Source organism: Vulpes lagopus, chromosome 12 (assembly GCF_018345385.1).
Source record: "Vulpes lagopus strain Blue_001 chromosome 12, ASM1834538v1, whole genome shotgun sequence".
Classification (NCBI taxonomy): domain Eukaryota; kingdom Metazoa; phylum Chordata; class Mammalia; order Carnivora; family Canidae; genus Vulpes; species Vulpes lagopus.
In genome coordinates, this window is record NC_054835.1 from 37367617 (window position 1) to 37379944 (window position 12328).

Consider the following 12328-nt stretch of genomic DNA (forward strand, 5'->3'; position numbering starts at 1 on the left):
GGATCAGACCCTGGGCGGAAGGCGGCGCTAAACCGCTGAGCCACCCGGGCTGCCCCTAGGTCTGATTTAATACCAATACTTAAGCACTCCAGAAAGTGACAGCTAAAGAGCCAGGCCAGCGGAGGAGCAATCTGCATGCAGAGCACAGTATGACAGAACTCCTAATGTCATTTACAAAAGTATGAGCTTCTATATCTAAGAAGGATGGAACCAAATATGTCTTCTTATGTTTTCCTTGTTCTGACCAGAAAGTGATGAAAAATGGCCTATAGATAGAGACCAGGAGAGAAGGGGATGTGAAGTGTGAGACATGAAGTTTTGCAAGCTACAACAGAAGGGAACACCCCATGGCCCATGATGACACCCCCTGTACTAGAATGGGGTATGCTGGGCACCTGGGTGGCTTAGTGGGTGGGTGTCTGCCTTTGGCTCCTGGGGTCCTGGAATCAAGTCCTGCATTGGGCTCCCAGCAGGGGCTTCTCCCTCTGCCTGTGTCTCTGCCTCTCTTTCTCTCATGAGTAAATAAATAAAAATCTTTAAAAAAAAAAAAAAAAAAACAACTCACTTTTGGGCAGCCTGGGTGGCTCAGCGGTTTAGCATCTGCCTTTGGCCCAGGGCATGATCCTGGGGTCCTGGGATCAAGTCCCACATCGGGCTCCCTGCATGGAGCCTGCTTCTCCCTCCGCCTGTGTCTCTGCCTCTCTCTCTCTCTCTCTCTCTCTCTCATGAATAAGTAAATAAAATCTTAAAAAAAAAAAAAAAAGAATTGGGTATGCCCCACACTAGGGTGTAATCCCAAACAGAGTAATCCCAACTTCTGAACCTTTCCCATAAACTCCTTTCTTACCCTTAGGGAGCTCTTTCAGAAACTAGCTTTTAATTGTGAAAAACAAAAAACAAAAACAAAACTTTACCTCGAGTTCTGCGATCCCTTGGCTTGCTTGAGAGTTTTTCAGTTTTTGACAGTTTGCTTGATGAAGTTATTTTTGTATTATTAAATTCTGTAAACTAAAATTCAATAGACTAGTTTTCATTAAGAAAAAGTATTTTCAAAAAAAAAAAAAAGAAAAGAAAAAGTATTTTCAGGGGAGCCTGGCCAGCTCATTCAGTGGAGCATGCAACTCTTGATTTCAGGGTTATAAGTTTGGGCCCCATGTTGGGTGTAGAGATGACTTACAAATAAATTTTTTTTTTAAAAAAAGCATTTCCCATATGATTCCAATGTTATAAAAAATATATTTCTGTCTATCTAACCCATTTAACATTTAATGATAATTTTTGATGGGTGGTAAGATTTGGGAGAATTTATTGCTGTCTTTTTACTTTTCTGCATTGCTTACACTCTTTAAAAGAAGCCAGTGTCATTTTACAAACACAATTCAGTATGTGTATAAAGAGAAAGAGAAAAACAGAACTAGAGAATTATGACAATAGTCATTTACAGACAGTGCTTACTGTTTATCTGGCCCTGTTCTAAACTCTTTACAGGTGCTAGTTTGAATCTTATGAAATTGCCAATGTTCACTAGTTCTTTAAAAAAAAAAAAAGATTTTATTCATTTATTCATGAGAGACATACAGAGAGAGGCAGAGACATAGGCAGAGGGAGATGCTCCCTACCGGGATCCTGATGTGGGACTTGATCCCAGGACCCCGGGGGGATCATGCCCTGAGCCAAGGGCAGATGTTCAACCACTGAGCCACTCAGGTGCCCCGTTTGGCTGTTCTTGACCTATGAAACCAACCAACCAATCATTTCATATTATCCAATTTACATTTACTCTTTTAACCTTTGAACAATCCTGAGATGAAGATAAAGAGCCACAGTAGCTAGAAATGCAAAGCGAAGTCAAAGCTGTTCTTCCCCGCAGAGCCCGCAGCCTCCTCCCAGCCCGGTCCCTTGGTCTTGCCCTCCTACCCTCCTCCACAGGTCAGGGTGCCACACAGACGAAGGGGCCATTCTCTGTCCCAAGATGTCTTACAAAGTAGAATTGACGTGCCTTTCACTCCATTTATCCCCTAAATGAGGCCAATCTGGATTCCTAGGAGGCTCAGGTTCTTGGGGCCTTCAGCTGCTGCTGGAGAGCCATGGTGCACTTTGCACTTCCCAGTGGAGTCCCCCATCCATGTCCCCTTCCAGGGCACTGAAGCAGGACACATTCTACAGTTTCATGTTTATTTTCAGAAAGTGATGAAGACAAAAGAAATATATCCAGACACCACTCTCTGTACAATAAATAGCCTCCCCGTTCCAAAAAAAATAAAAAAGGAAAAGGAAAAAAAGCGCGCACGCATACACACAACCAACCCCCCCACAAGACATTGCTTCTTGAGGTGTGCACCATCCCCCTCTTCCTAACCCCTTCCTCGAGACCCCCTGTCTCTGAGCGGGTGGGGCCCAGGCCAGCTGCCCCAAAGTCCTCGGAGTCCTGTCGCCGACCCTGGCTGGCTGGCTGGCTGGTGTAAAATCCACAGTATTTTTATTTTCACACACACACAAACAGAAATGCCCAAAGTTCATTCTACAAAGGAAGACAGCCAAGTCTCCAGTTCCCAGCCTGCCCCACCTGGCCCCCACCCCACCCCACGGACGAGGGGAAGCTCCTTTGTGTCCAAGACCTTCTTGTTCTGTTTTCTGTTCTCCAGCTGGGAACCCACAGCCAGAAGCAGCACCAGGTAAATGACTGTAGTTAGGGCAGAGGAAGGGGCAGGGGACACGCCTCTCAGGTTTCGCAGTGGGCCCGAAGCAGCGAGGGAACCCCAGAAGCCTTCTCAGCCCCGCTCTTCCTCAACCAACTACAAAAGGAGAAGGGACGGAGGGAGCTGGGGCCTCCCAGCCCAGAGTCAGCTGTCTGCATTAGCTGGTGTCCTCCAGCCCGATGACACGGTTTCTGTCATGTCATCGGCTCAATTGGGAAAATAGCTATAAAACTGGCCTTCAGTTTCCTTATCAAAAGGAGAAGGGGCCCCAGCAGGGGAGGAGCTGTCGCCACTGGAAGGATAGGGGGAGATGCGCCTCCTCTTAGAGTCTCCTTCACCCAGTCCCGAGTCACCGGACTCTGGCCGGATGGGGGTGATCTCAGTCCACACCGAAGGGGAGCCCTGGTCCTCTGGCCCCCGTCCCTCTGAAGCTCCAGGACCAGGTTCCATGGGGAGAGTCCGCATGGTGCGGAACCAGCCGCTTGGGCCCATCTTGGGAGGGTACTGGGGGGCCATTGGCCAGCCAGCTCCAGGCGCCAGGACGTCCTGGCCTCGGTAGTAGGACATAGTGGGTCCAGGGGCGGAGGGCAGGAAGGCAGGCTTCATGCTCACTGCCCGAAACTCGGCCTCGTAGCTGTGGTCCCGGGGGCCCCCTAACCAATAGGGCTGGGAAGCCACGTCCTTGGCCTGCCCTGGAAGGTCGGGGTAGAAGCGGCTAGGAACGGGATACTGGTTGGGTAGGAGAGGAGAGTAGTGGTCTCCCCCAAGCAATTGACAGTTGGGTCCAGGCGGGGAGGGCACGCTGGTGTCAACAGATGCATACATGCTAAAAAATAAAAAGAAGAAGAAGAAAAAGGCAAAACAAACAGTGGTCACGAAGAGAACCAGTCACCTGTGAGCCTGCCTATTATTGCATGTCCCTCCCTGGACCCTCTGTGCCTGGCCGGCCCTCCAGCATCCATCCCACCTCCTCCCACCCCCTAGGGGCAAAGACGAGACATGCTCCAGTGTTTGGAGTCAAACCTCCATAGGCCCTTGGTGAGCTAGAACCAGTGGCACTTACGACTCAAAGTTCTCCCGGAATCCTTTGGCAAAAGGGTTATTATCAATTTTCAGCTGAGTGATCTAGAGAGAGGGGAAACAGAGGCACCTGAGTCCTGAGTCTGGGGCTAGGCAACTTCCAAATTCCCCACCAGGGAAGACTGCGGGCCCCACTGTCCCGTTCCTGCCCCTCGAAGCTCAGGCCCGCCAGCTGCCCTTACCTCCGCATTCTGGTAGGCGGTCACGGCAATGAACTGGGTCTCTTGGAAGGTGAAGATGTGTGTGTTGGAAGCGTTGCAGGCCGCCTCCGGCTCCCCGTCGTTCACCTCAACGATGTGCAGCCGAGGCTGGTACTTATGGAGAGACTGGAGCACGATCATCTAAGAGAGAGCCGCATGCTTGTAGCCCTCTGGCCATGCTAGAGGGGACCCTGAGGTCATCACGTCCATTCCCCTGCCCCGCTACCGGGTAACTTCCCCCAGGCCCTCCCGCTCTGGTCCCCAGCCTCTCCAGGGCACCAGTTCTGCCCTCTTTGCCTGTTTCCCACCCCGGGATGTCTACTGTGACCAAGGTATTAGCACAAGCAGGGCTTTTCAGGGGTGGGGCTCTGTTAACAGTATTGCTCAACTAGGAAAGACTTGGTATCCATTCTCTGGGCGGGGAGGGCCCACTGGCACCAACTCTATGCCCAGCATGGTGCACCAGTGACAGTGGCCTGGGGCTCAGTGAAGAAACCCCCAGGGCTGGCTTGGCCCATGCCATCCTGAATGCAACCCCGTGAGAGTCCACTCCCTCCCACCTCATCTCCACAACACCCCCCCCGCCAAGGTGAGTGGAAAAAGAACCAAAGTCAGAGAAGAAGAAAAGTGACTTTCACAGAACAGAATCAGTCAGGGGAGGTGGAGGGTGCAAGGAGTCCCACCTGGGTCACATTATTAGAGGCCCCTTTGTTGTTGGTGAGCTTCAGTTTCCCGAACGAGACTTCCTGGCGCATCCAGTGCGCTCCAGTGTTGGGGGAATCTGGGTGGACGTACAGGCGGTTTCCTGTGGACAGTGAACCTCTTTGGCACGCAGCCCCTGGGGACCAGGCCCCTGGTGATGGGCGGCTTCTTCGCCCATTCTAGGGTGGCAGGGGGAGGACCGGATAGGGCAGAGAACTGAGTAGAAGACAGGTTAAAGCAGACTAGAGTAGACAGGACAAACAGAATGGGAGTGAGAAGCGGGAGGGGATAAGGGTGAGACCAGGAATTAAATCTTAGGTCTGGTGGGGCAGGGGCTTGGGGGTTCCTCCTGGATCCACCAGGGGGCGCCCAGTCTCGGAGAGAAAGAGTGCCCACCGCTCCCCAGGGCACTCCTACCTGGCATGCTGCCCTCAGCCTTTCCACACTGCACCCACTTGCCGCTCTGATACCGCCAGTGGTGCTGGTCCACCAAGACCACATCCACGAACATCCGGTAATGGCTGGTGGGCTCCAGCCCCGCCACAGTAAATGACAAGAACGGGAACATCCGCCTGAAAAGAGAGAGACCCCCCAGCATCTGTCAGCCCCCCGACCTCACAGCCAGCTGACCCTGCGCAAAGGCTTTCGGTGGTGTCCTAGAGGCACTTCCATCTGGTGAAAGAACCTACTGGAAATGATAATGGAGTGTGCCAACCAGTTCTTAAACACCACCATATTTTAAAAATTAAATTAGGGCAGCCCCGGTGGCGCAGCGGTTTGGCGCTGCCTTCAGCCCAGGGTCTGATCCTGGAGACCCGGGATCAAGTCCCACGTCCGGGTTCCCTGCATGGAGCCTGTTTCTCCCTCTGCCTGTGTCTCTGCCCCTCTCTCTGTGTGTGTGTGTGCGTGTCTCTCATGAATAAATAAATAAAATCCTTAAAAAAAATTTAATTATATAAACTTACAATTAAGTACATTACATTATAAGCCAAGGTACTAAATCATCAAAAATCATCACTTCTCAGTTCCTTTGCTACAGTTCACTATCATCTCTGCTCTTTTTCTTTTTTTTTTAAAGATTTTATTTATCCATTCATGAGAGATACAGAAAAGCAGAGACACACGCAGAGGGAGAAGCAGGCTCCCTGTGGAGAGCCCAATGTGGGACTCGATCTCAGAACCCTGGGATCACACCCTGACCCAAAGGTAGACTCTCAACCACTGAGCCACCCAGGCGTCCCTCATCTCTGCTCTAGAGGTGACTTACACCTCTTGTTCCTGTACGACAGAAATACCAGACAGCCACTGCCTGGCTCTTCCCGACTCTGCATTCAGTGATACCACGTGCGAAGCTCAAAATCAGCCATCACGGGAGTATTTACACCACGGAAATCAGCAAATGCTGTGAATCAGGGCTTTTTAAATGTTTCTCTTTTTTCTTTTCTTTTCTTTTTTTGGTGGGGTGAGCTAACATGAGGGATAGTTTTACCTCGCCAAGTAAATTGGCAGTTCTTTTTCTTTTCTTTTCTTTTTAAGATTTTATTTATTCGGGCAGCCAGGGTGGCTCAGCAGTTGAGCACCGCCTTCGGCCTAGGGCATGACCCTGGGGTCCGCGGATCGAATCCGATGTCAGGCTCCCTGCGTGGAGCCTGCTTCTCCCTCTGCCTGTGTCTCTGCCTCTCTCTCTCTCTCTGTGTCTCTCATGAATAAATAAATAAAATCTTAAAAAAAGATTTTATTTATTCAAAAGAGACACAGAGAAAGAGGCAGAGACACAGAAAGAGAAGCAGACTCCCTGCTGGGAGCCCAATGGAGGGGGGGCCTCGATCCTAGGACCCTAGGATCATGACCCGAGCCAAAGGCAGATGCCTAACTGACTGAGCCACCTAGGCGACCCTCAATGTTTTTCTCTCAGAGGGTCAGTTGCTAGATATTAGCTGCATGCCACTGTTGCTAACCTTAGTCTGCTTCCTGGTGAGGAGCAAAGCCACAAGCCAGCCCCCTCAGGCACTTCCCTGTAGGCCCTCATGCCTCAGTCCTCCAAGCTCTGGTGTGGTCTTGGTCCCCGACCCATCTTTCCATGGTGGCTGGCCATTACCGTGCTAACACTCCCAGCCCTGTGGCACCCACCCCCAGCCTGCCCCATCCTCCCGGGCCTGGTGTCTGTAGTATGGCCTGCCCCAGGCCTGAGCCTTCAGAGAAGTACCCAAAATCCTAGATGGAACTTCCCATCCACCTGAAAGAGTTCTGTTAAGCACAATCCTCACACTCAAAGTCCTGCTTCCCAGGAAAAGTGGAGGAAGTTGAGGTTGGGATGCTGCCCTAACCTCCATTGTGCCAGTGTAATAGATTCTGAGAAGGAAGCACTTCCATACCACAACCATCTCTGTCACTTCCACCATCTCCACCCCCACCTGCACCATCACTACAATCCCACCTTCACCAACACCCCCCATCACCACTATCACTACGACCAACATCACCATCCCCACCTTCACCATCACTACAACCACCACCTCCACAAACACCCCTCATCACCACTGTCACTACAACCACCATCACCACCCCCATCACCACTATCACTACAACCACCATCACCACCCCCACCTGCACCATCACTACAACCACCACCACCATGGATACCCTCCATCACCACTATCACTACAACCACCACCTCCACCACCACCCCCATCACCACTATCACTATACCTATCACCACCATCAACACCCTCCATCACCATCACTACAACCACCACCTCTACCATCACTGCCCCCATCACCAAACCATCACTTCCATTATCATCATCACTACAATTATCCTTTCCACCACCAGTACCAACACCAATACTATCGCTAATTCTAATGGGATAGCTTTTCTTTTCAAACCCAAAGAGGAAGAACAGAATTTTCAGGATGGCAGACCCAAATCCTCATCAGAACTACTTTTCATTCCCACACACCTCTCCCCAACTCCTATGAGAAGTCATGGGAAGAAAGACACCAGTCCATGAGTCAGGAAACCTGGAGGAGGGAGAGTTCCAGAGGCCTAGGAATACTTTGGGGTGCACCCTAGTTCCCAGAAGCTCCCCGAGCAACGCCATTAATAACCTTGGGAAAGTCTCCCCACAGTCCTGTCTTCTCCAGACTCTCCTATGCTGAGAAAAAAAAAAGAGACTCACTATAGCCCCATCCCCTGGAGTAAGTTAATTCCCAAAGCAAACCTGCTTCTTCACACAAAAATGGAGACAAGAACTCTTATCCATTTTTCCTCTGAGAGCTGTGAAGCAGTTTGAAAGATGTGAAACTCAGCTCATCCGGTCCCTCCTCCACCCAACCCTCTTGCAGGCCCAGAGCTATCAAGGCCCTCTCGCCTGGCGGAAGGACCCCGAGCAAAAGTCCAGGCTCTAGCTCCAGGCTCTGGGTTTCAGGGGCTCAGTGGGCCAGTTGGCTTGAGAAATCAAAGGTCAGGGATGGGACCTGGAGCGATTAAGGCTGCTGGGACAGTATTTTCAACGCATCTCTACTACCAACTCATTCTATGACAGTGGTCAGGTTGCTCGGGTTTTTTGTATTATAACCAGTTCCTATCCAAACTTGTCTGAATAAAGGAAGAAAAGGATATATTCATTGTGCCTCTCCTTAGCAGCAGCCAGTTCACCTGAGATGTAAAATGTTATTTCCAATTTTATACTCAAAGAAAACAAGAATCGGAGAGCCGAGGTGACGCTCCTTGGTGGGAAACAGAGTCTGTGTCTCCTGACATCGGCAACCATGCTGTGGTGTTCATCTCTCTACCCTGCTTATCTCTGGTGGAGGGAAGTGAAGGAGACACGGGAAGAGGATGGAGGAAAGGAAGAGGAGAAGGAAGGTCTCGTTTCACCCTAAAAGTCTAGAATCACTGCCAGCTGGAATCCCAAAATAGCCCCTGCTTTACATGACACTTTGCTGGGAAGGAACAGGGTCTGGTGCCAAACTAAGCTCTCCAGAAAGACCACTTATCATTCTGCCCTGAGAGGACAGAGCCCAGGACTCTAAATTCCTCCACTGCTGCTCAGGACTATCCCATCTTGAAATGAGATAGTCCCATCTTGAAATGACTCGCAGGGTCATCATACTACACCCCCGCCCTATCCTGAACACCTCTGATACGCTCCAATTCACCATCATCACGTACAAATCACAAGGAGGCAGTTTTTTCTAAGTCATGTTGGCAAGATGTTTTAAAACTGATTATCTAATGCCAATGAGTCTGTGGGGAAATGGGTGCTCTCACACACTCTTCGTGGGGGTGTAAATTAGCAGCATCTTTCAGAAGGATACTCCGGCAGTGCCTCGGGCCTATCGAACTGTAAACTGCTCAGGCATCAAAGGATCTCCTCCTTCCATCAACCTCAGACCCAACTTAGTAGAAATCGGACAGCCACTAGCAAATAGCCAACAGAAAGTAAAGCTGTATTCATCTGCCCCAAGAGAAATGAAGCCAGTAAGTCCAAATTAAAGTAGGCTTCAAGCTTCAATAAACAAACAAACAGACAAACAAATTGTTTTAAAGATCTAAAAAGTTCTCAAGGTCAGGAATGTAGGCAAGGGGAGGCCACCATGGCTATGAGGCCAGTGATCAATGATGGAGGACAGGGTGGCACTGTATTGTTTTCTCGACCGCTAAATTCACACACGCACACATAAATGCAAATTGAGCTTCTTAACAACAGAGCTACCCAAAGTTATCTTAATTATAATAATCAACTAATCACACCCAGAAAAGTGGGGATTGCCAGCAACGAATGCACACCCACACACCCACACACACAGACGCCCGCCTCTCTCTTCCTCTACTGAGAACGTCTACCATCAACTCTTCGATGCACGCTGACACATTCACAGCACACACACACACACACACACACACACCCAGCACCACACCAAAACACAGCACAAGTCCGGGGTAGACACCCCGAATCTCCACAAACATGCAGAGTGGAACTCCAACATTTCCAACTGGCCAGTCCAACATTGGGTCTCACTTTCTCCTCCCCACCTCAGAGACTGGGTCAGGCTCTGGTGCTGGGAAGTGCCATCCCTCAATGCCCAATCCCGTTGCTGCCCATGGAGGACAGACTATGTCACTTGTCCATACTGAAGGAGGGGTCTTGGGTGAGTGGGAGAGGAAGGATTTGGGAGGGAGTGAGTCAGCCCAAGGCAAAAAGGCCGTGGGGCTGTGGGTGGGCCTGGGCTAGGAGGATTTTTCAGAAAGGAAGAAGGCCGTGGGTGATGTGGTAGTGACTGGCAGGTCACTGGAACCCACAGAGGGACAGTCCGCCCTCCAAATGGGAGAGAAAGGGTGCTGTTCTCTGAGCCCTTGATCTTCAGAAGCCAGTAGCAGAAGGAAATGGCCGCCGAGTTCCCAGATCTCTGGAGCCCAGGTTCAGGTACCTGGGTGATGTGGGCTGGTGGGGCTGAACAGGGGCCTCTGTGTTCTCTGTCCCCTCCATCCCACCACAGGGCCTCTGAGGTCTGATTTGAGGGGAGGGACCAAAGAAAATGGTGAGGGGCCACTGCCCTCTTCCAACGGGGACCCCATGGTGTCGGAAGCCATCCCTCAGATAGATGGAAAGCATAAGGATTGTGAAACACACATACACACACACACAATTATGAAATGATCAGGGAAATTTGATGATATTTATGAAATTCTTCACAGTATTGCTAACAATATTGTGTTTACTTTTAAAAAGCCATTTTTAGGGGACCTGGGTGACTCAGTTGAGTGTCCAACTCTTGATTTCGGTTCAGGTCTTGATCTCAGGGTCATAAGATGGAGCCCCATGTCGGGCCCCATGCTGGGTGTGAAGCCTGCTTAGGATTCTCTCTCTCCCTCACCCCCCCAATAAATAAATAAATAAATAAATAAATAAATAGACTTGTAAAAAACTATGTTTAGATCTACATAGAGAAATTTTAAGAATGAAGGAATAGGGGATCCCTGGGTGGCTCAGCGGTTTAGCGCCTGCCTTCTGCCCAGGGTGTGGTCCTGGGGTCCTGGGATCAAGTCCCGCATCAAGCTCCCTGCATGGAGCCTACTTCTCCCTCTGCCTGTGTCTCTGCCTCTCTCTCTGTGTCTCTCATGAATAAATAAATAAAATCTAAAAAAAAAATGAAGGAATATAATGCCTAGGATCTACTTACTAAATACTTAACACCATCACAATGCAATTGCAGACTAGGCGGTGGGAGGCAGAAGCAAGGATAAAGAAGAAACAAGATTGGCCCAGTGGTAACAACTGTTGAAGCTGGGTGATGGGTAGATGGAGGCCTGTGAGGTTTTTCTCTGTACTTTTGTACATACTGGAATTTTTCATAATAAAAGAAAATAAGTGTATGGATCTAAAGGGGAGACAACAAAACTTGTCAAGAGAGAATTATTCAGCAAGAACATAAAGGAAAGAAGGAAGCCACAAGGGGTAGTGGCGGTGACCTTGCAGAGACACATCCCCGTGAGACACCCCCTAACCAGGCTGCGGGCAGCCCACAGCCGGCCCCACACCCACCGGATACCTGAAGTTCTGGCCAGTGGTCTGCCCAGCCCACCCCTCAAGACTTGAAGGGCAGGGCCCTGGCAGCAGGTTGTAGGGAGACCTCGGCCAGGCCCCAGGATGGGAGGGCTTCCTGAGTACCCAAGAGGCCTGAGTTCAGGTCTGCTGTGTGACTGAGGACAAGCCACCAGCTGTCCCCATGCCTCAGTGTCCCTAGCTGTGAATGGGGAGACCTCTCTACGTACGGAGCACACGGTGAAAGAATGGAAATGAAAGCACTCTGAATGCATCAAGGCCGTTGGACAGCAGAGGCGGCTGTTTTTACTCCTGGCCTCGAGGGGCTGGGTTCGGGTGCCTGTTCTGCCAGCGACAGGTGTGCTGTGTAACCTCGGAAGAGTCTCTTCCTGTCTCTGAGCCCATTTCCCTGTCTGTGAAGGAAGGGGACTGGAGAGGATCTCCTGGGTCCCCTCCAATTCAGACTTGAGAGGACTAAGAAGCCTGGGCTGTGCCTGGGAGCACTCAGAGGGGGCTAGGGTTGGGGGGACGCAGAGAGGAATTATCAGAAGGCTGAGGGCATAAAGGCCACACCAGAAAAGAAAAGGCCAACTTTCCTGGGTTCATCCCAGAGAAAGAGGAACAGCTCAGCCCCTTGGAGCTATTTGTGGTTGGTGGACCCATCAGTCCATCCCAGGCCACCCCACAGAAATCCCTGGAAAGGAAGAACGTCCCAGCAATGCCTAGATGGAATGCCAATCCCCCTGGGCCTGCATGGCTTCCCTACCCTTTTCCTAAGCCCCACACTGGGTATCTGCCCTTCAACTCCTCCTGGCCGCACTGATGACACAGGTCCTCCACGCAGAGGTCCTCCCTGGTCTCCTGCCTGAGCAGGCCCTTACTGGGAGGGATGGGTGCAGGCTTTCACATGCCAGACCCAGGCAGGGCCCACTCGGCATTGCTTACTAAACAAATACCGCACCGGTGGCAAGTTTCTCTTTCTTTCCCCGGAAGCAGTACCTTTGGCCCCAAACCCTACCCCTCTTGCACTGGGCTCAGGGGACCCTGAGCCATGGACCCATGGGTTCCCAATGCTGGATCCTACCCTGGAAAGTATCTG

General features: G+C 50.8%; 1 protein-coding gene across 1 annotated transcript in view; it reads right to left on the bottom strand.

The window, feature by feature from the left end:
* Window positions 1-2094: 2094 nt before the first annotated feature.
* Window positions 2095-12328, bottom strand: part of TBX21 (T-box transcription factor 21) — a 12601-nt gene continuing 2367 nt past the window's right edge. Inside the window, exons 2-6 of the mRNA XM_041724121.1 lie at window positions 5099-5253; window positions 4663-4784; window positions 3962-4120; window positions 3763-3824; window positions 2095-3525 (exon numbers count right to left, since the gene is read on the bottom strand). Coding sequence (XP_041580055.1) covers window positions 2907-3525; window positions 3763-3824; window positions 3962-4120; window positions 4663-4784; window positions 5099-5253 — 1117 coding nt within the window. The 3' untranslated portion in view covers window positions 2095-2906. The remainder of the gene's footprint in view (window positions 3526-3762; window positions 3825-3961; window positions 4121-4662; window positions 4785-5098; window positions 5254-12328) is intronic.